The sequence below is a fragment of the Salmo salar genome, chromosome 24 (genome assembly GCF_965601325.2).
Source record: "Salmo salar chromosome 24, fSalSal1, whole genome shotgun sequence".
NCBI classification, from domain to species: domain Eukaryota; kingdom Metazoa; phylum Chordata; class Actinopteri; order Salmoniformes; family Salmonidae; genus Salmo; species Salmo salar.
Genome location: NC_138314.1, coordinates 45,621,411 through 45,645,000, shown reverse-complemented (window position 1 = coordinate 45,645,000; position 23,590 = coordinate 45,621,411). Strand labels below are relative to the sequence as shown.

At 46.5% G+C, this 23,590-nt stretch overlaps 2 protein-coding genes across 3 annotated transcripts in view; one reads left to right on the top strand and one right to left on the bottom strand.

Annotated features, from left to right (window-relative positions):
- LOC106585937 (sodium-dependent phosphate transporter 2) overlaps positions 1–18,874 on the top strand; it is a 141,040-nt gene extending 122,166 nt beyond the window's left edge. The window contains exons 11-12 of one of the 2 annotated variants that reach the window (XR_014382579.1): positions 8,571–15,358; positions 15,400–18,874. Coding sequence is in view for 1 of the 2 variants with exons in the window: in XM_045706999.2 (XP_045562955.2) it covers positions 8,571–8,735 (165 nt within the window). In the remaining variant the exon portion in view is untranslated. Of the gene's footprint in view, positions 1–8,570 lie in introns of both variants that reach the window. The other variant, XM_045706999.2, reaches the window with a different exon arrangement.
- A 1,209-nt stretch (positions 18,875–20,083) lies between these two features.
- LOC106585938 (E3 ubiquitin-protein ligase KCMF1) overlaps positions 20,084–23,590 on the bottom strand; it is a 29,765-nt gene continuing 26,258 nt past the window's right edge. Inside the window, exons 6-8 of the mRNA XM_045706998.2 lie at positions 22,370–22,458; positions 21,882–22,096; positions 20,084–21,736 (exon numbers count right to left, since the gene is read on the bottom strand). Of these exons, the coding sequence (XP_045562954.1) occupies positions 21,463–21,736; positions 21,882–22,096; positions 22,370–22,458 (578 nt within the window). The 3' untranslated portion in view covers positions 20,084–21,462. The remainder of the gene's footprint in view (positions 21,737–21,881; positions 22,097–22,369; positions 22,459–23,590) is intronic.

Sequence of the window (23,590 nt, the reverse complement as noted above, 5' to 3'; positions counted from 1 at the left end):
TCTAGAACTCTGACCCTCCAGGACTCTGACCCTCTAAAACTCTGACCCTCTAGATATCTGACCCTCTAGAACTCTGACACTCTAGGACTCTGACCCTCTAGGACTCTGACCCTCTAGGACTCTGACCCTCTAGAACTCTGACCCTCTAGGACTGACCCTCTAGAACTCTGACCCTCTAGATCTCTGACCCTCTAGAACTCTGACCCTCTAGAACTGACCCTCTAGAACTCTGACCCTCTAGAACTCTGACCCTCTAGGACTCTGACCCTCTAGAACTCTGACCCTCTAGAACTGACCCTCTAGAACTCTGACCCTCCAGGACTCTGACCCTCTAGGACTCTGACCCTCCAGGACTCTGACCCTCTAGGACTCTGACCCTCTAGGACTCTGGTCCTCTAGAACTCTGACCCTCCAAGACTCTGACCCTCCAGGACTCTGCCTCCAGGACTCTGACCCTCTAGATCTCTGGCCCTCTAAATCTCTGACCCTCCAGGACTCTGACCCTCTAGATCTCTGACCCTCCAGGACTCTGACCCTCTAGATCTCTGACCCTCCAGGGCTCTGACCCTCCAGGACTCTGCCTCCAGGACTCTGACCCTCTAGGACTCTGACCCTCTAGGACTCTGGTCCTCTAGAACTCTGACCCTCCAAGACTCTGACCCTCCAGGACTCTGCCTCCAGGACTCTGACCCTCTAGATCTCTGGCCCTCTAAATCTCTGACCCTCTAGGACTCTGACCCTCTAGATCTCTGACCCTCCAGGACTCTAACCCTTTAGGACTCTGACCCTCTAGGACTGACCCTCTAGATCTCTGACCCTCCAGGACTCTGACCCTCTAGATCTCTGACCCTCCAGGGCTCTGACCCTCCAGGACTCTGCCTCCAGGACTCTGACCCTCTAGATCTCTGGCCCTCTAGATCTCTGGCCCTCTAGGACTCTGACCCTCTAGGACTGACCGTCTAGAACTCTGACCCTCTAAAACTCTGACCCTCTAGAACTCTGACCCTCTAGGACTCTGACCCTCTAGAACTCTGACCCTCCAGGACTCTGACCCTCTAAAACTCTGACCCTCTAGATATCTGACCCTCTAGGACTCTGACCCTCTAGGACTCTGACCCTCTTGAACTCTGACCCTCTAGATCTCTGACCCTCTAGGACTCTGACCCTCTAGGACTCTTTTCCTCCAGGACTCTGACCCTCTAGATCTCTGAACCTCCAGGACTCTGACCCTCCAGGACTCTGCCTCCAGGACTCTGACCCTCTAGATCTCTGGCCCTCTAGGACTCTGACCCTCTAGGACTCTGACCCTCTAGAACTCTGACCCTCTAGAACTCTGACCCTCTAGGACTCTGACCCTCCAGGACTCTGACCCTCTAGGACTCTGACCCTCTAGGACTCTGACCCTCTAGAACTCTGACCCTCTAGGACTCTGACCATCTAGGACTGACCCTCTAGAACTCTGACCCTCTAGAACTCTGACCCTCTAGGACTCTGACCCTCTAGGACTCTGACCCTCTAGAACTCTGACCCTCTAGGACTCTGACCATCTAGGACTGACCCTCTAGAACTCTGACCCTCTAGAACTCTGACCCTCTAGAACTCTGACCCTCTAGGACTGACCCTCTAGAACTCTGACCCTCTAGAACTGACCCTCTGGATCTCTGGCCCTCTAGAACTCTGACCCTCCAGGACTCTGACCCTCTAAAACTCTGACCCTCTAGATATCTGACCCTCTAGGACTCTGACCCTCCAGGACTGACCCTCTAGAACTCTGACCCTCTAGATCTCTGACACTCTAGGACTCTGACCCTCTAGAACTCTGACCCTCTAGAACTCTGACCCTCTAGAACTCTGACCCTCTAGAACTCTGACCCTCTAGGACTCTGACCCTCTAGAACTCTGACCCTCTAGGACTCTGACCCTCTAGGACTCTGACCCTCTAGAACTCTGACCCTCTAGAACTCTGACCCTCTAGGACTGACCCTCTAGAACTCTGACCCTCTAGATCTCTGACCCTCTAGAACTCTGACCCTCTAGAACTGACCCTCTAGAACTCTGACCCTCTAGAACTCTGACCCTCTAGGACTCTGACCCTCTAGAACTCTGACCCTCTAGAACTCTGACCCTCTAGAACTCTGACCCTCCAGGACTCTGACCCTCTAGGACTCTGACCCTCCAGGACTCTGACCCTCTAGGACTCTGACCCTCTAGGACTCTGACCCTCTAGAACTCTGACCCTCTAGGACTCTGACCATCTAGGACTGACCCTCTAGAACTCTGACCCTCTAGAACTCTGACCCTCTAGGACTCTGACCCTCTAGGACTCTGACCCTCTAGAACTCTGACCGTCTAGGACTCTGACCATCTAGGACTGACCCTCTAGAACTCTGACCCTCTAGAACTCTGACCCTCTAGAACTCTGACCCTCTAGGACTGACCCTCTAGAACTCTGACCCTCTAGAACTGACCCTCTGGATCTCTGGCCCTCTAGAACTCTGACCCTCCAGGACTCTGACCCTCTAAAACTCTGACCCTCTAGATATCTGACCCTCTAGAACTCTGACACTCTAGGACTCTGACCCTCTAGGACTCTGACCCTCTAGGACTCTGACCCTCTAGAACTCTGACCCTCTAGGACTGACCCTCTAGAACTCTGACCCTCTAGATCTCTGACCCTCTAGAACTCTGACCCTCTAGAACTGACCCTCTAGAACTCTGACCCTCTAGAACTCTGACCCTCTAGGACTCTGACCCTCTAGAACTCTGACCCTCTAGAACTGACCCTCTAGAACTCTGACCCTCCAGGACTCTGACCCTCTAGGACTCTGACCCTCCAGGACTCTGACCCTCTAGGACTCTGACCCTCTAGGACTCTGGTCCTCTAGAACTCTGACCCTCCAAGACTCTGACCCTCCAGGACTCTGCCTCCAGGACTCTGACCCTCTAGATCTCTGGCCCTCTAAATCTCTGACCCTCCAGGACTCTGACCCTCTAGATCTCTGACCCTCCAGGACTCTGACCCTCTAGATCTCTGACCCTCCAGGGCTCTGACCCTCCAGGACTCTGCCTCCAGGACTCTGACCCTCTAGGACTCTGACCCTCTAGGACTCTGGTCCTCTAGAACTCTGACCCTCCAAGACTCTGACCCTCCAGGACTCTGCCTCCAGGACTCTGACCCTCTAGATCTCTGGCCCTCTAAATCTCTGACCCTCTAGGACTCTGACCCTCTAGATCTCTGACCCTCCAGGACTCTAACCCTTTAGGACTCTGACCCTCTAGGACTGACCCTCTAGATCTCTGACCCTCCAGGACTCTGACCCTCTAGATCTCTGACCCTCCAGGGCTCTGACCCTCCAGGACTCTGCCTCCAGGACTCTGACCCTCTAGATCTCTGGCCCTCTAGATCTCTGGCCCTCTAGGACTCTGACCCTCTAGGACTGACCGTCTAGAACTCTGACCCTCTAAAACTCTGACCTTCTTGTACTCTGACCCTCTTGGACTCCGACCCTCTAGAACTCTGACCCTCCAGGACTCTGACCCTCTAAAACTCTGACCCTCTAGATATCTGACCCTCTAGGACTCTGACCCTCTAGGACTCTGACCCTCTTGAACTCTGACCCTCTAGATCTCTGACCCTCTAGGACTCTGACCCTCTAGGACTCTTTTCCTCCAGGACTCTGACCCTCTAGATCTCTGAACCTCCAGGACTCTGACCCTCCAGGACTCTGCCTCCAGGACTCTGACCCTCTAGATCTCTGGCCCTCTAGGACTCTGACCCTCTAGGACTCTGACCCTCTAGAACTCTGACCCTCTAGAACTCTGACCCTCTAGGACTCTGACCCTCCAGGACTCTGACCCTCTAGGACTCTGACCCTCTAGGACTCTGACCCTCTAGAACTCTGACCCTCTAGGACTCTGACCATCTAGGACTGACCCTCTAGAACTCTGACCCTCTAGAACTCTGACCCTCTAGGACTCTGACCCTCTAGGACTCTGACCCTCTAGAACTCTGACCCTCTAGGACTCTGACCATCTAGGACTGACCCTCTAGAACTCTGACCCTCTAGAACTCTGACCCTCTAGAACTCTGACCCTCTAGGACTGACCCTCTAGAACTCTGACCCTCTAGAACTGACCCTCTGGATCTCTGGCCCTCTAGAACTCTGACCCTCCAGGACTCTGACCCTCTAAAACTCTGACCCTCTAGATATCTGACCCTCTAGGACTCTGACCCTCTAGAACTCTGACACTCTAGGACTCTGACACTCTAGGACTCTGACCCTCTAGGACTCTGACCCTCTAGGACTCTGACCCTCTAGAACTCTGACCCTCTAGGACTGACCCTCTAGAACTCTGACCCTCTAGATCTCTGACCCTCTAGAACTCTGACCCTCTAGAACTGACCCTCTAGAACTCTGACCCTCTAGAACTCTGACCCTCTAGGACTCTGACCCTCTAGAACTCTGACCCTCTAGAACTGACCCTCTAGAACTCTGACCCTCCAGGACTCTGACCCTCTAGGACTCTGACCCTCCAGGACTCTGACCCTCTAGGACTCTGACCCTCTAGGACTCTGGTCCTCTAGAACTCTGACCCTCCAAGACTCTGACCCTCCAGGACTCTGCCTCCAGGACTCTGACCCTCTAGATCTCTGGCCCTCTAAATCTCTGACCCTCCAGGACTCTGACCCTCTAGATCTCTGACCCTCCAGGACTCTGACCCTCTAGATCTCTGACCCTCCAGGGCTCTGACCCTCCAGGACTCTGCCTCCAGGACTCTGACCCTCTAGGACTCTGACCCTCTAGGACTCTGGTCCTCTAGAACTCTGACCCTCCAAGACTCTGACCCTCCAGGACTCTGCCTCCAGGACTCTGACCCTCTAGATCTCTGGCCCTCTAAATCTCTGACCCTCTAGGACTCTGACCCTCTAGATCTCTGACCCTCCAGGACTCTAACCCTTTAGGACTCTGACCCTCTAGGACTGACCCTCTAGATCTCTGACCCTCCAGGACTCTGACCCTCTAGATCTCTGACCCTCCAGGGCTCTGACCCTCCAGGACTCTGCCTCCAGGACTCTGACCCTCTAGTCCTCTGGCCCTCTAGATCTCTGGCCCTCTAGGACTCTGACCCTCTAGGACTGACCGTCTAGAACTCTGACCCTCTAAAACTCTGACCCTCTAGAACTCTGACCCTCTAGGACTCTGACCCTCTAGAACTCTGACCCTCCAGGACTCTGACCCTCTAGATCTCTGAACCTCCAGGACTCTGACCCTCTAGATCTCTGACCCTCTAGAACTCTGACCCTCTAGGACTGACCCTCCAGGACTCTGCCTCCAGGACTCTGACCCTCTAGATCTCTGGCCCTCTAGGACTCTGACCCTCTAGGACTCTGACCCTCCAGGACTCTGACCCTCTAGGACTCTGACCCTCCAGGACTCTGAGCCTCCAGGACTCTGACCCTCCAGGACTTTGACCCTCTAGGACTCTGACCCTCCAGGACTCTGACCCTCTAGAACTCTGACCCTCTAGAATTCTGACCCTCTAGATCTCTGACCCTCTAGGACTCTGACCCTCTAGGACTCTGACCCTCCAGAACTCTGGCCCTCTAGGACTCTGACCCTCCAGCACTCTGACCCTCCAGAACTCTGACCCTCTAGGACTCTGACCCTCCAGGACTCTGACCCTCCAGCAATCTGACCCTCCAGAACTCTGACCCTCCAGGACTCTGACCCTTTAGGACTCTGACCCTTTAGGACTCTGACCCTCTAGGACTCTGACCCTTTAGGACTCTGACCCTCTTGAACTCTGACCCTCTAGGACTCTGACCCTCTAGGACTCTGACCCTCTAGGACTCTGACCCTCCAGGACTCTGACCCTCTAGGACTCTGACCCTCTTGAACTCTGACCCTCTAGGACTCTGACCCTCTAGGACTCTGACCCTCCAGGACTCTGACCCTCTAGGACTCTGACCCTCTTGAACTCTGACCCTCTAGATCTCTGACCCTTTAGGACTCTGACCCTTTAGGACTGACCCTCTTGAACTCTGACCCTCTAGGACTCTGACCCTCTAGGACTCTGACCCTCCAGGACTCTGACCCTCCAGGACTCTGAAGGACTCTGACCCTTTAGGACTCTGACTCAACTGCTTCATTCAACATTTCAGCAGAAAGCTTGGTCAGGGTTCTCCTCTAGGTACATTCAAGCTTTTATTTAAAATGTTAAAGTTGAACTTTATTTGCCTTGTATTAAATACATTCAACATCTGCTGGGGGAAAATGCACAAGAAACAAAACTGACTTTTCAATCGATTTCAAAATGGCTCATTTCCCTAAAATCAACCTGACCTGATGCAAACCATTTCTCTTGATTTCTCACCTTCTCCTCCTCCCTTCCCTTGGTAGCAGTAGGACTACCTTTTTAACATGCTAATAGCTAGCTATGTCTGCTGTATGATTTCTGATTAATGTGTCCTTATTGTCCCTGCAATATGGTGATTGGTTGATTTATTAATTTGTTGTGTGACGTGTCAGTGGGCTTAACTGAGATCAGGGTCGTATTCATTAGGGTATGCCGTAGCAACAAAAAAAATGTTATTTTCTTTTGTAACGGAAGATGAAACTTAGTCTGTTGTCATCCGTTTGGTACCTAATGAACATGACCCTGGTGGAACACCTCAAGTCCACTGTAGAGTGCGTTTGGGTACAGAGTTCAGAGTGTGTTTGGGTACAGGGTTCAGAGTGTGTTTGGGTACAGGGTTCAGAGTGTGTTTGGGTACAGAGTTCAGAGTGTGTTTGGGTACAGGGTTCAGAGTGTGTTTGGGTACAGGGTTCAGAGTGTGTTTGGGTACAGGGTTCAGAGTGTGTTTGGGTACAGGGTTCAGAGTGCGTTTGGGTACAGGGTTCAGAGTGTGTTTGGGTACAGGGTTCAGAGTGCGTTTGGGTACAGGGTTCAGAGTGCGTTTGGGTACAGGGTTCAGAGTGTGTTTGGGTACAGAGTTCAGAGTGTGTTTGGGTACAGGGTTCAGAGTGTGTTTGGGTACAGAGTTCAGAGTGTGTTTGGGTACAGGGTTCAGAGTGTGTTTGGGTACAGGGTTCAGAGTGTGTTTGGGTACAGGGTTCAGAGTGTGTTTGGGTACAGAGTTCAGAGTGTGTTTGGGTACAGGGTTCAGAGTGTGTTTGGGTACAGAGTTCAGAGTGTGTTTGGGTACAGGGTTTAGGGGTCCATTCAGGGTGAACCCAGTTTATTAACCATAAATTCCCTACTCCGTTTATTAAGCTAATATATCACCGAGTGGACCCTTCAACCCTGGTTGGTGTGTATAAACTAGTGGTGATGAAGATGTGCCCCGTTCAGTCGGCATCAAACAAGGGCCGCGTTCCAGGCTGACTACATTGCAGTCGCCTGTCAGAGCTCACAACGCCTAGATAGGTGTTTTAACATATCAGCTAACCACATCGGATGAAATAGCAATCTGAAGATTTATTTAACATATCAGCTAACCACATCATATGATATAGCAATCTGATGCCTGACTGCACAGTTGATGACATCGCAAGCAGCCATTGGTTGAAGTGCTCAACGCGACTGCAATTTAATGTGTTTGGAACGTGTCCATTCTCTCAACGTTAAGTTCCCGCTAGCTTTCATCTTGGTTTCTCCGGGCCACACTGGCAGTGTTTACACAGGCAGCTTAATTCTGATATTCTTTTCACCAATTGGACTTTTGACCAATCAGATCAGCTCTTATTTGCCAATAATTAGGCAAAAGATCAGAATTGGGCTGCCTGTGAAAACGTAACCACAGATAATTTATCTGTGTCAGAGTGGTCTGGAAACATTGGCAGTCCGTCCTGACGCAGACCAAATTTAGATGCTGCTATCTTCATCACAGGGGTGGCTAGCTCGGGTTACACTGGCCGTATATGAGCAGTCCCGCTCAGAGATACGGATGGAGGGAGGGAGGGAGGGAGGGAGGGAGGGAGGGAGGGAGGGAGGGAGGGAGGGAGGGAGGGAGGGAGGGAGGGGACTACAAGTTGTTCTATTGTTAGCTTGATCTATTAAATATTTGATGAAGACAAGGTGAGTAAATATGTTAGATTAGATATGTGTTCTTGTGGAAGCCTGAATTTAGCAGAAGTATACACTGAAGGAAACATACACACAATCACACATAGTTTGGCATTTATTGATTTGGGTGAATTCTAGTTGGGAGAATTCCATTTTTTTTGGGGGGGGGGGGGTGAAATATAAAACCAAACTGCAAATTTCAGACTTCAACTAAGTGATTTGAAGAAAGCTACTAATAGATGTGTTAAAATCATCTGGTACTACTAACCTAGGAGCTTTACAGTCTGTCACCAACCAACCCTAGTCCTGCTGGGCTCACAGCAGGCTTTTGTTCTATCCCTGCACTAACCCACCTGACTCTCAGGTCAGGTCTATGAGCAGTAACTCGTACTTGGTGTACCAGGACTACTAGTTCAACTGATAGAAATGTAACCCAGGGTTTATCCTGCTGTTGATTGGTTCCTGTTTTGTTTTTCTCCTCTGCGCGTTGCCGTGACGACCAGGTGGGCTCGGTGGTAGCGGTTGGCTGGATCCGCTCCAAGAAGGCGGTTGATTGGCGGCTGTTCCGTAATATCTTCCTGGCGTGGTTCGTCACGGTGCCGGTGGCGGGGCTGTTCAGCGCCGCGGTCATGGCCCTGTTCGTCTACGGCATCCTCCCTTACGTCTGAGGAAGAGAGGAGAGAGGGAGGCCTCGATGTTAAGAATGGGGCTAGGGGGAGAGGAGAGAGATGGAGGGGTGGAGTGGTTAATTACACTGTCTGGAGAAGAGGGTTAGATCACATTCTGCCTGGGTTCTAGTCCTGAAGAGGGTTAGATCACACGCTGCCTGGGTTCTAGTCCTGAAGAGGGTTAGATCACACGCTGCCTGGGTTCTAGTCCTGAAGAGGGTTAGATCACATTCTGCCTGGGTTCTAGTCCTGAAGAGGGTTAGATCACACGCTGCCTGGGTTCTAGTCCTGAAGAGGGTTAGATCACACGCTGCCTGGGTTCTAGTCCTGAAGAGGGTTAGATCACACGCTGCCTGGGTTCTAGTCCTGAAGAGGGTTAGATCACATTCTGCCTGGGTTCTAGTCCTGAAGAGGGTTAGATCACACGCTGCCTGGGTTCTAGTCCTGAAGAGGGTTAGATCACATTCTGCCTGGGTTCTAGTCCTGAAGAGGGTTAGATCACACGCTGCCTGGGTTCTGGTCCTGAAGAGGGTTAGATCACATTCTGCCTGGGTTCTAGTCCCGAAGTGGGTTAGATCACACGCTGCCTGGGTTCTAGTCCTGAGGAGGGTTAGATCACACGCTGCCTGGGTTCTAGTCCTGAAGAGGGTTAGATCACATTCTGCCTGGGTTCTAGTCCCGAAGTGGGTTAGATCACACGCTGCCTGGGTTCTAGTCCTGAGGAGGGTTAGATCACACGCTGCCTGGGTTCTAGTCCTGAAGAGGGTTAGATCACATTCTGCCTGGGTTCTAGTCCCGAAGTGGGTTAGATCACACGCTGCCTGGGTTCTAGTCCAGAGACTCGTTGACTTCCTTCTATTGTGTTTTATTTTTATTATTTTTGCATAAAAAAAAACAAATGGTGTTTAACTAACATGTTAAATCTTACAGAGAAACCTGCTGTACAGACATACATATCACAGACATACATATCACAGACGTACATATCACAGACGTACATATCACAGACGTACATATCACAGACGTACATATCACAGACGTACATATCACAGACATACTGTAGCTACATATTACAGACGTACAATGCCTTCAGAAAGTATTCGTACCCCTTGACTTATTCCACATATTGTTGTTTTACAGCCTGAATTCAAAATGGATTTCACCTATCTACACACAATGTTGCATAATTCCAAAGTGAAAACATGTTTTTAGAAATGTTTGCTATTTTATTGAAAATTAAATACAGAATTGTCTCTTTTTATGTAAGTATTCACACCCCTATGTCAATATTTTGTAGAAGCTCCTCTGGGTGAGTCTTTAAGAGCTGGATTGATCGTTGCTAGACAACAATTTTCAGGTCTTGCTATAGATTTTCAAGTAGATTTAAGTTAAAGCTGTAACTCGGCCACTCAGGAAAACATTCACTGTCTTCTTGGTAATCAACTCCAGTGTATATTTGGCCTTGTGTTTTAGGTTATTGTTCTGTGGAAAGGTGAATTAATCTCCCAGTCTCTGGTGGAAAGCAGACTGATCCAGGTTTTCCTCTAGGATTTAGCTTTAGCGCTTAGCTCCATTCCGTTTCTTTTTTATCCTGAAAAACTCCCCAGTCCTTAACGATTACAAGCATACCCATAACATGATGCAGCCACCACTATGCTTGAAAATATGGAGAGAGATACTCAGTAATGTGTTGTATTGGATTTGCCCCAAACATAACACTTTGTATTCAGGACAAAAAGTATAGTGTTTTGCTACAATTTTTGCAGTGTTACTTTAGTGTCTTGTTGCAAACTCGATGCATGTTTTGGAATATTTGTATTCTGAACAGGCTTCCTTCTTTTCACTCTGTCATTTAGATTATTATTGTGGAGTAAGTACAATGTTGTTGATCCATCCTCAGTTTTCTCTTATCACAGCCATTCAACTCTGTAAGTGTTTTAAAGTCATCATTGGCCTCATGGTGAAATCCCTGAGCGGTTTCCTTCCACTCCGGCAACTGAGTTAGGAAGGACTGGGTGTATTGATACACCAGTAGTGTAATTAATAACTTCACCATGATCGAACGGATAGCCAATGTCTGTTTTTTATATTTTTACCCATCTACCAATAGGTAACCTTCTTTGCAAAGCATTGGAAAACCTCCCTGGTTATTGTGGGTGAATTTGTGTTTGAAATTCACTGCTCAACTGAGGAACCTTACAGATAATTGTATGTGTGGGGTACAGAGATTAATAGCCATTAAAAAATCTTGTTAAACACTATTTTTGCACACATACAATTGAATCCATGCAATTATGCAAATATTTACTCCTGAACTTATTTAGACTTGCCGTAACAAAGGGGTTTGAATACTTATTGACTCAAGGCATTTAAATTTAAAATTTTAAATTAATGTGTAAAAAAAAAATCTAAAAACATAATTCCACTTTGACATTCTGGGCTATTGTGATGTCATGATGGGATATTGTGATGTCATGATGGGATATTGTGATGTCATGATGGGGTATTGTGATGTCATGATGGGATATTGTGATGTCATGATGGGGTATTGTGATGTCATGATGGGATATTGTGATGCCATGATGGGATATTGTGATGCCATGATGGGGTATTGTGATGCCATGATGGGGTATTGTGATGTCATGATGGGATATTGTGATGTCATGATGGGATATTGTGATGTCATGATGGGATATTGTAATGTCATGATGGGATATTGTAATGCCATGATGGGGTATTGTGATGCCATGATGGGGTATTGTGATGTCATGATGGGGTATTGTGATATCATGATGGGATATTGTGATGTCATGATGGGATATTGTGATATCATGATGGGATATTGTGATGTCATGATGGGATATTGTGATGTCATGATGGGGAATTGTATTTAGGCCAGTGACAAAAAAAATCTCAATTGAATCCATTTTTAAATTCAGGCTGTAACACAACAAAATGTGGAAAATATCAAGGGGTGTGAATACTTTAAAGGCATTGTACATATATCACAGACGTATATTATAGACTTACATATTACAGATTGACATATTATAGACATGCATATTACAGATTTATATATTATAGATTTACATATTAAGGCCTTTTCGCACGGGACTGGTATTACTATAGACTGTCGGTTATGTAATTATTACCACATGTCAGGGACGATTCGGACAGGATTAGTTTTACAAAATATATTTTTTTCACTTGTTCACAATGTACCATTATGAAAGAAGCCCTGGAGGCTCTTCTAGGCGTGAAGATATTTCATATGTCTAGGAAGAGTCCAATATTGACCTAATGGCCTCCAGTTTGGAGAACGTTATAATCCATATCAATAAGAACCATGAACTGTAACCTACGCAGATATTTAATGACGGATTTGGCAGTTTCTCTATTCATTTGACAATATCGGTCAATTGTGAATGAGGTAAATATATATATATATATTACAGGGGCAGTTTGGTAAAACTAATCCGGTCCGAATCGTCCACTGGAAAAACGGACCTGCTGGGGTGATAATTACATAACGGACGTTCTATGGTAATACTAGTCCCGTGTGAATAGAGCTGTACTGTACGTTAAGACACTGTAGTGTTTTACACAGTGATATAAATATGAAAAAAGACAAAACGCAGTCCTCACTAGTAGACATTGACACACACACACACACACACACACACACACACAGACACAGATACAGAGATAGACACACAAACACACGTACACTGAACATAAAATAATCATTTGCACAACATCTATGCGAAATGCCTAAAGTTGTATATGAATATATATATATATATTCATTGCGTTAATAGTTGCAAGTTGCCAGGATGCAGCGGCATTAGTCGGTTTAGTAGCTATACTTAATACCCAAAAGAATATGTTTTACATATTGTATTATTTGAGTGTGATTTTTGTTGTACTGCAGCTTTGCTTTAAAACAGAAGATGTGTGCTTGGCTGGTCAACCAACCCCCCCCCCCCCCCCCCTGCCCCTTCATAGTTACCTATGACCCTTTGTAGTGACCATTTCATAATTACCACCCTAACATGCTAGCTAGATAGCCTGGAAGAAAAGGTTGGAACATAACAGGGTCTTGTTGCCGCGGCAACCTTCAAATCCTCCCAGGCTGGTGGGACTGCTTTCATTTTTAATTTACTTTATTTAAACAAAAAATTCAGATGTTACCGTAGAAACCAGTTACCAGCAGATCATGTCTAAATTTTAACTGCGTTCCTGTACGTTTTAAAGATGAAATACCTTATTTTAAAGATGAAATAGCCTATTTTAAAGATGAAATACCCTATTTGAATGTTTTTATAATGTCATATGTACTGTAAACACTGTCCTCGTCGGAGGTATGATGTCATGTGTGAGTCACCCTGGACCCAGAGCCTGAGGCATAGAGCGCACACCAGTCATTCTGTCTGAACTACGTTATTTAATCGACTATTTGACATTTAAATCGAGTACATGGGCTTTTTTCTCATTTCAGAATAATATATATATATATATTTTTTTTACTAATGATACGAAGGAACCCTTTTTATCAGCTCCAGTATTCTGAACCGTCACTTAAAATAAATCAATTTGACTATTTGCAGCAGCAATTTAATCATAATCAAACAGTTTCCTTTCTCTGGGAAACTGCACATTCTTTTGTGCTGCAAGTATAGTATATGAGGTGTGTGTGTGTGTGTTGGTTAGGATAGCTTAACAGGGTGAGTTACACCAAACGCAGTCTGTGCACCCCCTCCCTGGGTGAATGTTTTGTTTTTTTGCCCAAGCACTGAACAGCTGATTCAAATAATCAATGCTTGATGATAAGTTGGCTAATTGAATCCGCTGTGTAGTGCTAGGGGCAAAAACCAAAGGACTGAGTTTGGGAAACACTGAGTTACACCATGCCAAAACACACACACACACACACACACACCGCCTTTATAAAAGCCCCCTATTCCAGCAAACCCCCCCAGTATTCAGATGTCACACACACACACACACACACACACACACGCACTCTCAGAGCCAATGCTGGAGGTTCCCTAAACTAATTGTCATCTCTCCCTCCACTTCACATATGTACCCAGTCAGGGTGACTCTGTGGGTGTTTCTCAATATGCATACTAGCGTGCTCCGAGCCCTGGAGGGTCAGAGTCGGAGTCCAAATCAAAGTATGTGAAGCGGACGACGAATGGCACTTCTCTAATGCGTACTCCATTTGTACATATATTTTGAAGCATTCATCGATGCAAGCTTCGACGGAAAGTATCCAAGAAAATATGACGCAAACCACGTAAAAAAAAAAATGAAGCAACATTTCTTGAAATCGATGGCGGACATTATTTGAGCTAAAGCGAGAGACTCGACTTCCGAATATAATGTTGCCTGACTACAATATTATATCTTAATAAATCAGTAAATGCATGCTGTATTAATCTTGCCGTGTTTACCTGCCTACATACCGTAGATCGCTAGTCCATAATAAGTCAATAGGGCTAACAGGCTAGCTACTAGTACTGTTAGCTAGCCAGATAGCCACAAAGAATTGTTAGTTAGCTAACCCACGAAGAGTTGACATCTCCGACGCTCCGCCGTTTTAGGTCATTGTTTTGCCTGTTAAACTATCTGGTTAGCTACATTATTACGATTCACATATGTAGCTGAAAGTTATGAACTAAAATGTTTGCTTTGTGTATGTATATCTTGTTTTGTCTGTTGTTGCCATTGTCCTGGCTGGAAGAAGGGTCAGTGGATGGGGAGGTGCAGCGTGAGGTAATACAGTGAGTGCTTCTCAAACGGAATGTTTTTTTTTTACATTCTCCACACTTTGTCCTCACAAGAACGTACTCAAGAGAACGTGGTCGGAGAATGCACTCTGAGCATGAGAGTGGAGAACGGTAGTATGCATATTGAGAAACACCCTGTCTGTTTGCATATTGAGAAACACCCTGTCTGTTCGTTCCAGATTTCCTGTTGTCTGTTCGTTTCAGATTTCCTGTTGTCTGTTCATTCCAGTGAAGTGATAAGTGTTGGAAGTGGATGAACAGTATAGTAGTCCCCACACCGTCCCCCATCCACCTCTGTCAAAACTATAGTAGTCCACACTGATATCAGGAGTGACATTAAGGAGGGGTGATAGGTCTGATATCAGGGTGATGGGTCTGATATCAGGGTAATAGGTCTGATATCAGGGTGATAGGTCTGATATCAGGGTAATAGGTCTGATATCAGGGTAATAGGTCTGATATCAGGGTGATAGGTCTGATATCAGGGTGATAGGTCTGATATCAGGGTGATAGGTCTGATATCCGGGTGATAGGTCTGATATCCGGGTGATAGGTTTGATATCAGGGTGATAGGTCTGATAGCAGGAGTGATAGGTCTGATATCAGGGGGATAGGTCTGATATCAGGAGTGATAGGTCTGATATCAGGGTGATATTAGGGATGGGGGTGATAGGTCTGATATCAGGAGTGATAGGTCTGATATCAGGGGGATAGGTCTGATATCAGGGTGATATTAGGGATGGGGGTGATAGGTCTGATAGCAGGAGTGATAGGTCTGATATCAGGGTGATATGTCTGATATCAGGGTGATATTAGGGATGGGGGTGATAGGTCTGATATCAGGAGTGATAGGTCTGATATCAGGGTGATAGGTCTGATATCAGGGTGATAGGTCTGATATCAGGGTGATATGTCTGATATCAGGAGTGATATTAGGGATTGGGATGATAGGTCTGATATCAGGGTGATAGGTCTGATATCAGGGTGATGGGTCTGATATCAGGGTGATAGGTCTGATATCAGGAGTGATAGGTCTGATATCAGGGTGATAGGTCTGATATCAGGGGCTAATATGGAGGTACCTGTAGCTCATACAAGACATGGAGGCATAGAGTTGGATAAAGGGCACATATCAATGTCTCTGCCCATGTTAAAACAGGGTTTGGTGGAAAGTAAGCCCTCTGTCCAACTCTGGTTTATATCGAGGTTTTTTCAGTTGTATTGGTCATCACCAGCATTTTTATCAGAGTCACCTGACTTGTAAATGAAGAAATTAATGAAAGTGTGGCTTTGTTTTTCAAATCTGAACAAACCCCCAAATGCGAGGAGTTGCTGTTATTTTATTTTGTATTTTTCTTTCTTTGTGCTGTGTTATTTCTCATGAAAACATCTATTCTTAAGTGGCCATTTGCCTTGTAAAGTAGTGTTTTACTGTGTGATGGATACAGTAATTTCTAAGTACTGTGGAATTTACATCGTAACCATATTGTAGAGTACCTCAACAAAAAAAAAATATATATATACAAACTTGTTGCCAAATAATGCCAATGAAAAGACAACTATAATTATTATTATTAACCATGAATTATCAAGTGCAAGTAAGACAAAATAACCTGAAGTGTCTAGAGGAGAGTTGCTAACGTCTCATTGCCCTCATGTTTTTTCTTCTTCTTCTTCTCTTGTAGTAGTGTTAGTTATCCTGAAGCCTCTAACACTGCTGTGTTAACACTACATGTATGGCTGCGATGTAATAATGAAGAGAATAAATAGACTATATTTTTCTACCATCAGAGTGAAGCACTCCCCATACACCGTAAGGGTGGCGGGAACGCGCTGGGAACCAATGGGTCTGAGGCTATGACGCTGTCGCCTGTAACCTAGGTAACAAAGGTTAAGACAACGTAAACATTTCAATGTGAAACGTGTAATAAAATAAGTTCATTCATCAGCACCGTTGATGATTCTACAGGATTAGCGGTCGGGAAAATCAAGTAAAGACTGTTGATCATTTGAAAAATGTTAAAAATGAATAGAATAACAGTAAAACAGTTTTTAAAAAAAAAATATATATATATATATATATATATATATATATAAAAATGTACAGTTTATCCGATGTGTTGGCTGAGTAGTTAGCTGAAATTCACTACGATTGTGTTTATTTTTCCACTTTTGATGGCAAACTTTCTCTATAGGCTACTGCGAACATTAACTTTGTCATTTTTTTTGCTCACATTGCTAGTCCCATCGTTTAGACTTGTTCCGTATTTATACAAAGACTTACTGAATATTAGCATCCTATTGTCTTAACCTTTGTTATTTTAAACCTAACCTGTAACCAGGAAGTGGTCGTCACGTTGCCAACGTCGACACGGGAAAACAATCTCCTCCGTCGCAACGCGATTGGCCACGGTTTTACTGTAACCCAGCGTGCTCTCTCCTTACGGTAGATGGCGTGTCCGTTTGCCGATATAGATGCAGACTTTTAAATTACCATTTTTATTTTAGATAAAAACACTTTGTAATTTTGTTTCCCGCTTTGATGAGCGGCCAGACTGGGCTCACTTGTTGAAAAGTAGGAAATGGAAACAGAAAGCCTATATATTACACTGTTTTTTTTACCATCCATGTCTGGCCCATAAGTTAACAGCAGGCCTGAAATCAGTATCACTAAGGACAGAGCTTAGACTGGTAACACTTAAGGGCTGGTCTCAAATCAGCTCTTCTCAGAATAGGTCTGTAGACGGGAGATTATCTGAAATGGGTTTTTGCCGGAGGCGAATTCCGCTTTAGCAGCTCATGTTCCTTTTCCTTTGACAAACACTGAGTTGATCTGGGGGCTATGAAGGCTTATTCCTGCCAACATTTTTGGCATTAATCTCCTTCCATAGATTGAGTCCCTTTGGAACACACTTGGTCATTCTTATTTTCATGCATTCTCAGTCCTGATAGGCTGACAGGGGATGCACCGTTCAAGGTAGAGAGGGACCGCATTTTAATCAATCAATATTAGCTACCGATCATCAATCAAAACAATAACCAATGGCTGATGTAGTTGCCAATTGGGAGTTGGTGATAGTTTGTTACCCACAGGAGGTTGGTGGCACCTTAATTGGGGAGGACGGGCTAGTGGTAATGACTGGAGCGGAATAAGTGGAATGGTATCAAATACATCAAACACGTGGTTTCCAGGTGTTTGATCCATTCCAGACATTGTGTTGTTACCATGCCGATGTGTGATAGCAGACAGCCAACCCCTCTCAGGTGTTCTGCGGGAACGGAACAGAATGTGACAAAGGGTTTATTTTCTGAATGTAATATTAGATCAAGCTGCTTGTTGTGAAGGTGTGACTGCACCGCTGTCTGTCTCCCTCTCTGTAGAGACACTGTTCTTCTCAGGGTGGATGGCTGTAATGGTATTGTCTCCCCACAGGGTGGCGCTGTTGCTTTAGCCCAGAAAGACAGACTGAATCACGCTACGTTTTAGAATTGTTTCACTACTGTAATAAAGGGAGCTGAATTCAGGTTGGATTTCCAGGCGAGCACTGCTGCTGCTCCCGAGGATAAAACGGTTCCAGTCCTCATTTTGTCCACTAGGTAGCGCTAGCTGTCTCTACTGAGGGTGCAGACAGGGCTTTTGTCCACTAGGTAGCGCTAGCTGTCTCTACTGAGGGTGCAGACAGGGCTTTTGTCCACTAGGTAGCGCTAGCTGTCTACTGCTCGATGTCGTCTTTATACTGCTTCACTGTTTAACCCGTTTGATAATCTGTCCCTCCTCCAAGCCTGAGCTTCAGCTAAGACTAAAGCTCTTCTGACTTGCATAATAATTGTACCGTAAAGTTTTTAGTTTAAATGTTGTTTTTTTTGTGAAAAAAAAAAAAAATGTGTCTGCATTTAAAAACAAAATGAAATTACGGGAATTAAAATTACAAAGCAAACCAAACAGCATGTTGTGGGTGTGGTTATTGTCTGTTGTAGGTGTGGTCTGAGCTAAGAGGGTGTGGCATAGTATTCAATTGGTATTTTATTTAAACCATTATAAAAGCTCAGCGATATGGATATAAACCGATATAAACGGTGGAACGACTACGTTTGTTGTCACACAACGATCACACGCCATCTTTATGGCACGTCCATAACTGCACTAACCGAGGTAAGGTCTACTACCAACAATTGATTGTATATTTTTCGACAACATCTGTAGTTCCATCACTTTTCATGGTCGCGTCATATCACAGAGTCCCCCAGCTGTATCAGTTCGGGTTTGGCCGGGATAGACCGTCATTTTACATAACAATTTGTTCTTAACTGACTTGCCTTGTTTAAAATAAAGGGTTTTAATTGAAATGCAAGGTCTATAGACTAATCGTGTCTTTATGAAATGTTTTCTTTTGTTGTGTTTTATGACGACGCATAATGGTTTTCTTTAAAGGGTACGTTGTGCCTCCCGGTTTGGTGGTTCATTAATACAACCCTGGTTTAAATAGAAACAACCCATTTCCTTTTAGGTTCTACTTGGGCATATGTGTCCTGACAGTAAAAATGTTAATTACTTTGCTCTAATGTTGATGTGAAAAAGAGAAGAGGTTATTTAGTTTCGTTGCAATGGCAGCCCTAGAATGGACACATTTTAGTCATGTAGCAGACGCTCTTATCCAGAGCGACTTACAGTAGTGAATGCATACATTTTTTTCCACCCGTGGGACACCCGTTTGATGTGTTTATTAATATATAGTGCTGAATTAACCCTCACATTAAAATACGTTTTATTTCTCTCATTAGTGTCCCTATGATAACAGCATGGACTGCTGGTGTAGTCACACCACTGCAGAGCGAAGAGGGAGCGTCACAAAGGGAAACGTCCCAAATGGAACCCTATTGTCTTTATAGTGCCCTACTTTTGGTCAGGGCCCATAGTACTCCGATCAAAAGTAGGGCACTATATAGAGAATACGGTGCCACTTGGAGCGCATGCAGACAAGAGGGGAATCTCATTATTTCTCACTCTCACCAAGTGGCCATTAGTCTTGTCCCCCAGGCCATCATTGTAAAGTAGAATTTGTTCTTTACACTCACCTGGTTAAATAATAATGAATTGACCATGCCGCAGTCCCCCCTTACCCACCCCACGGTCTTATACATTCAGACTGCTCTTTATAGCTAGACACCGTATAGAAACCTACACCTACTAACACTCCCCTCATAGGTATGCTGGCACTTTCACAATAACAAGTGTGAGGGATGAAGATTATAACCCAATTCCTACTGTATGGTTAGTTTCAATCCAGGCCTAGTTCTCCTATCATTCTTTCTAGTGTGGTCGTTCAGCAGACGCTCTTATCCAGAGAGTTACAGGAGCAATTACGGTTAAGTGCCTTGCTCAACAGCACAGACAGATTTTTTTTTTTTTCTTCTTCACCAATGTCAGCTCAGGGATTCGAACCAGCGGCCTTTCGGTTACTGGCCCAATGCTCTTAACCGCTACGCTACCTCTTTTCTTTCAGAATTAGTGATGGGGATATCACATTTAGGAGTCTCTAGACAGCGACGGTGTAGTTCATTTTACATCCAAAACTATTTTATTGTCCTCCCCAAGTTGAACAGTTTTACCCTGTCTTTTAGCATTTTCCAAAACATGTAATCATACATTGCATTTGTTAAAGGTAGTATAGGATTCTCTCCAGTCACTCTGTTGGATTAGCATCTCTGCAATAGAGAGGAACACCGTCAGTGGGTGGGGGGGGGGGGGCGTAAACTGGCACGGTGTCATAAAGTACAGCAACCCTCCCCCATGTCTGTCCATATAAATCAACCATTGTGATGTAAAAGCTCAAAGTGATTCTATAGCAAACACTCCCTACTTTCAGACCCGCTTTTAGAAAAAAAATTATAAAAACTCCTTTTTATACCAGTCTTGTGGATCTTCTACGGTCCTCCTGTGTAACATGTCTAATTACCTCTTTATGTAGTGTTATGCATACTGTATGAAGCTTCTCTCTGCATATGCAACTCAAAAACTGAGCCACAGTTCAGTTGGCATAAAGCAAAAGGTCACATGGCACCATAAGTGATGTTATACGTGGTAGGAACTAAGCCATTCAAATCAGTCTCCTGAGGAGAGAATTATTTGTGTAGAACTAAAAAAACAACACCCCCTTTATAATTGCCAGAGCAGGTTAGGAAGATTACCCAGAGGTCATCCTATAGGACCAAAGACATCGCTGTGATGAAACCCGACTCCCCCATTTGTGATAACTGTTTAATATGGAACAGTGACTGTAGTTGAGAAGGGGGGCACATAGTGGTAAACAATCTGGACGTGGCAAACCATCAAAAGTAGGTTTAAATAAATATCCAGGAACACAGCAGTTTAGGAGGAGAGAGTGTGGGAAGACGCCCCCCCCCCCCCCCCCCCCCCCCCTTATCCCTTAAAACCCATTGGAGGGACTTCTGGCCTTCTTATCCAATGGGTTTTGAGGAGACAAGGAGTATGCAATTGAGAGATCTTCCCGCTGTCTTGTCTGTCCTCTTCCTGTGTCTATGGACTACTTCTTGATGATAATAAATGATCAAGCTGCTACCTACCCATCTATCTGACCTACGTTCACCTGCTGGGGGTGGGGGGGGGGGGGCAAGCAGTCAAACACGGCTTCATGTGGACTTCATTATCCGCTTTCTTTCATAAACATTTATATAGATGTATTATAAATTCCTCTTGCTCACAACACTCGCTCTCTCACGTTCACATTCACTCTGTGTCCTGTCATGTACACATTGTAATAGAATGGGGGGGGGGACAGATGAGATGACAATTCCCCCCCCCCCCCCCCCCCCCCCCCCAACTCAGAAAAAGAGAAAGATCTGAAGTATTTTCTTTCTCCGTTGGCGGTTTGACACGTAACGGCGGTTGGCGGTTTTAAACTTCGTAGCGGTAGCTACGGCGACGCCGGGGGATGCTGCTCATTCTTCAGTTCTCGGAGGTTGAGGTTCTTCAGCGCCACGTCTAAGGTCATGACCCCCGTGTCTTCGAAGGCATCCGAGCCTCGCGTCACGGCGTCGTGGTGGTAGTCACGGAGATCGTCGTCTTCGCTGCGGTCGGGATTGGCTATCAGGGTGGAGAGGAGGAGCTCCGTGACGAAGAGAGAGCGGTCGGCCCACTGGCCCTCACATAGCTGACGCTCTGCCTCGGACAACCTCGGCTCACTCAGTCTGGAGGAAGGGGAGGGACAGGATGGAGCTCTATTACAAAAACAATCCATCACCCCACATGTAACAGGCAGACAAGCCTAAGAACAAGTCTCTCGCTCAAGAGAATAACTAGTTTAAAAATGAAGTGTAGGAGACAGTTGCCAACCTGTTGAGAAGGAACTGGGAGGTGCTGCTCTGTGTGTTGGGCTCCTGCTGCTCCGGGTTGGGACTAAGGTTGTTGAAGAAGGAGTTGGTGCCAGGGTTGGCGTTGTGATTTCCTGCGTGGTTGGAGGTGCGGCTGCCGCGTTGAGAGGTGTTCCGGGACGTTTCCAACTGCTGCCTGGTAGCCTGGGTCTGCTGCCAATCCACCTGGAGCTGCATCTACAGGACGACGAGATGAGGACGATGAAGACAGAGAAGTGGGAGGATGAGGAGAAGAGAGGGAAGCAGAGGAGAGGGACGGAGGGAGGTGGAAGTGAGGAACAAGAAGTCGTAGAAGACAATGAAGGGGTTAAGTGCTTCACCCAAAGGCATAATGGCATCATAGATTCCAGGCTACTGATACCAACAACCGGAGGGCTCTGGGATTCTCCGTCGGAGCCGGGATTCGAACCGTCGACCCTCTGGTTGCTGACCCTCCTCTGGACTACAAACCTGGAGCTGCTGTAGCTGGGAGGCTGAAGGACCTGAACTCAGCTGGCTGCCCGCCGACCTACGCACCCCTGACAACTGGGACAGCAGCTCTGCGAGGCGGAAGGAAGAGGGGAGGGGGGGTTAAATAAAAATGTAATTATTTGACCTTAACCAGCCCTCTGTCTGTCCATGTGGCAGTCTGTCCATGTGGCAGTCTGTCCATGTGGCAGTCTGTCCATGTGGCAGTCTGTCCATGTGGCAGTCTGTCTGGGCCGGTGCCCAGCCATTAAAACACAGCCGTGGTAGGCATTGAACCAAATGGATTAAATTCAGGTTTAAAAACAGGATTAGGATAACTCGGGAATGTGTCATGGCAACACCGACACAAACACTGTCTAGACTGGCCTAAAGGGCCTGGGGGGGGTTACTGTCTAGGCTGGCCTATTAGGGCCTGGGGGGGGGGGGTTACTGTCTAGACTGGTCTATTAGGGCCTTGGGTGGGGGGGGGGGGTACTGTCTAGACTGGTCTATTAGGGCCTTTGGTAGGGGGGGTTACTGACTGGACTGGTCTATTAGGGCCTTGGGTGGGGGGGGTTACTGTCTAGACTGGTCTATTAGGGCCTTGGGTGGGGGGGGGGGGGTTACTGTCTAGACTGGTCTATTAGGGCCTTGGGTGGGGGGGGGGGTTACTGTCTAGACTGGTCTATTAGGGCCAGGGGGGGGGGTTACTGTCTAGACTGGTCTATTAGGGCCTTGGGTGGGGGGGGGGTACTGTCTAGACTGGTCTATTAGGGCCTTTGGTAGGGGGGGGTTACTGACTGGACTGGTCTATTAGGGCCTTGGGTGGGGGGGTTACTGTCTAGACTGGTCTATTAGGGCCTTGGGTGGGGGGGGGGGGTTACTGTCTACACTGGTCTATTAGGGCCTTGGGTGGGGGGGGGGGTTACTGTCTAGACTGGTCTATTAGGGCCTTGGGGGGGATTACTGTCTAGACTGGTCTATTAGGGCCTTGGGGGGGTTACTGTCTAGACTGGTCTATTAGGGCCTTGGGGGTTACTGTCTAGACTGGTCTATTAGGGCCTTGGGGGGGGGGGGGGTTACTGTCTAGACTGATCTATTAGGGCCTTGGGTGGGGGGGGGTTACTGTCTAGACTGGTCTACTAGGGCCTTGGGGGGGGGGGGTTACTGTCTAGACTGGTCTATTAGGGCCTTGGGGGGGTTACTGTCTAGACTGGTTTATTA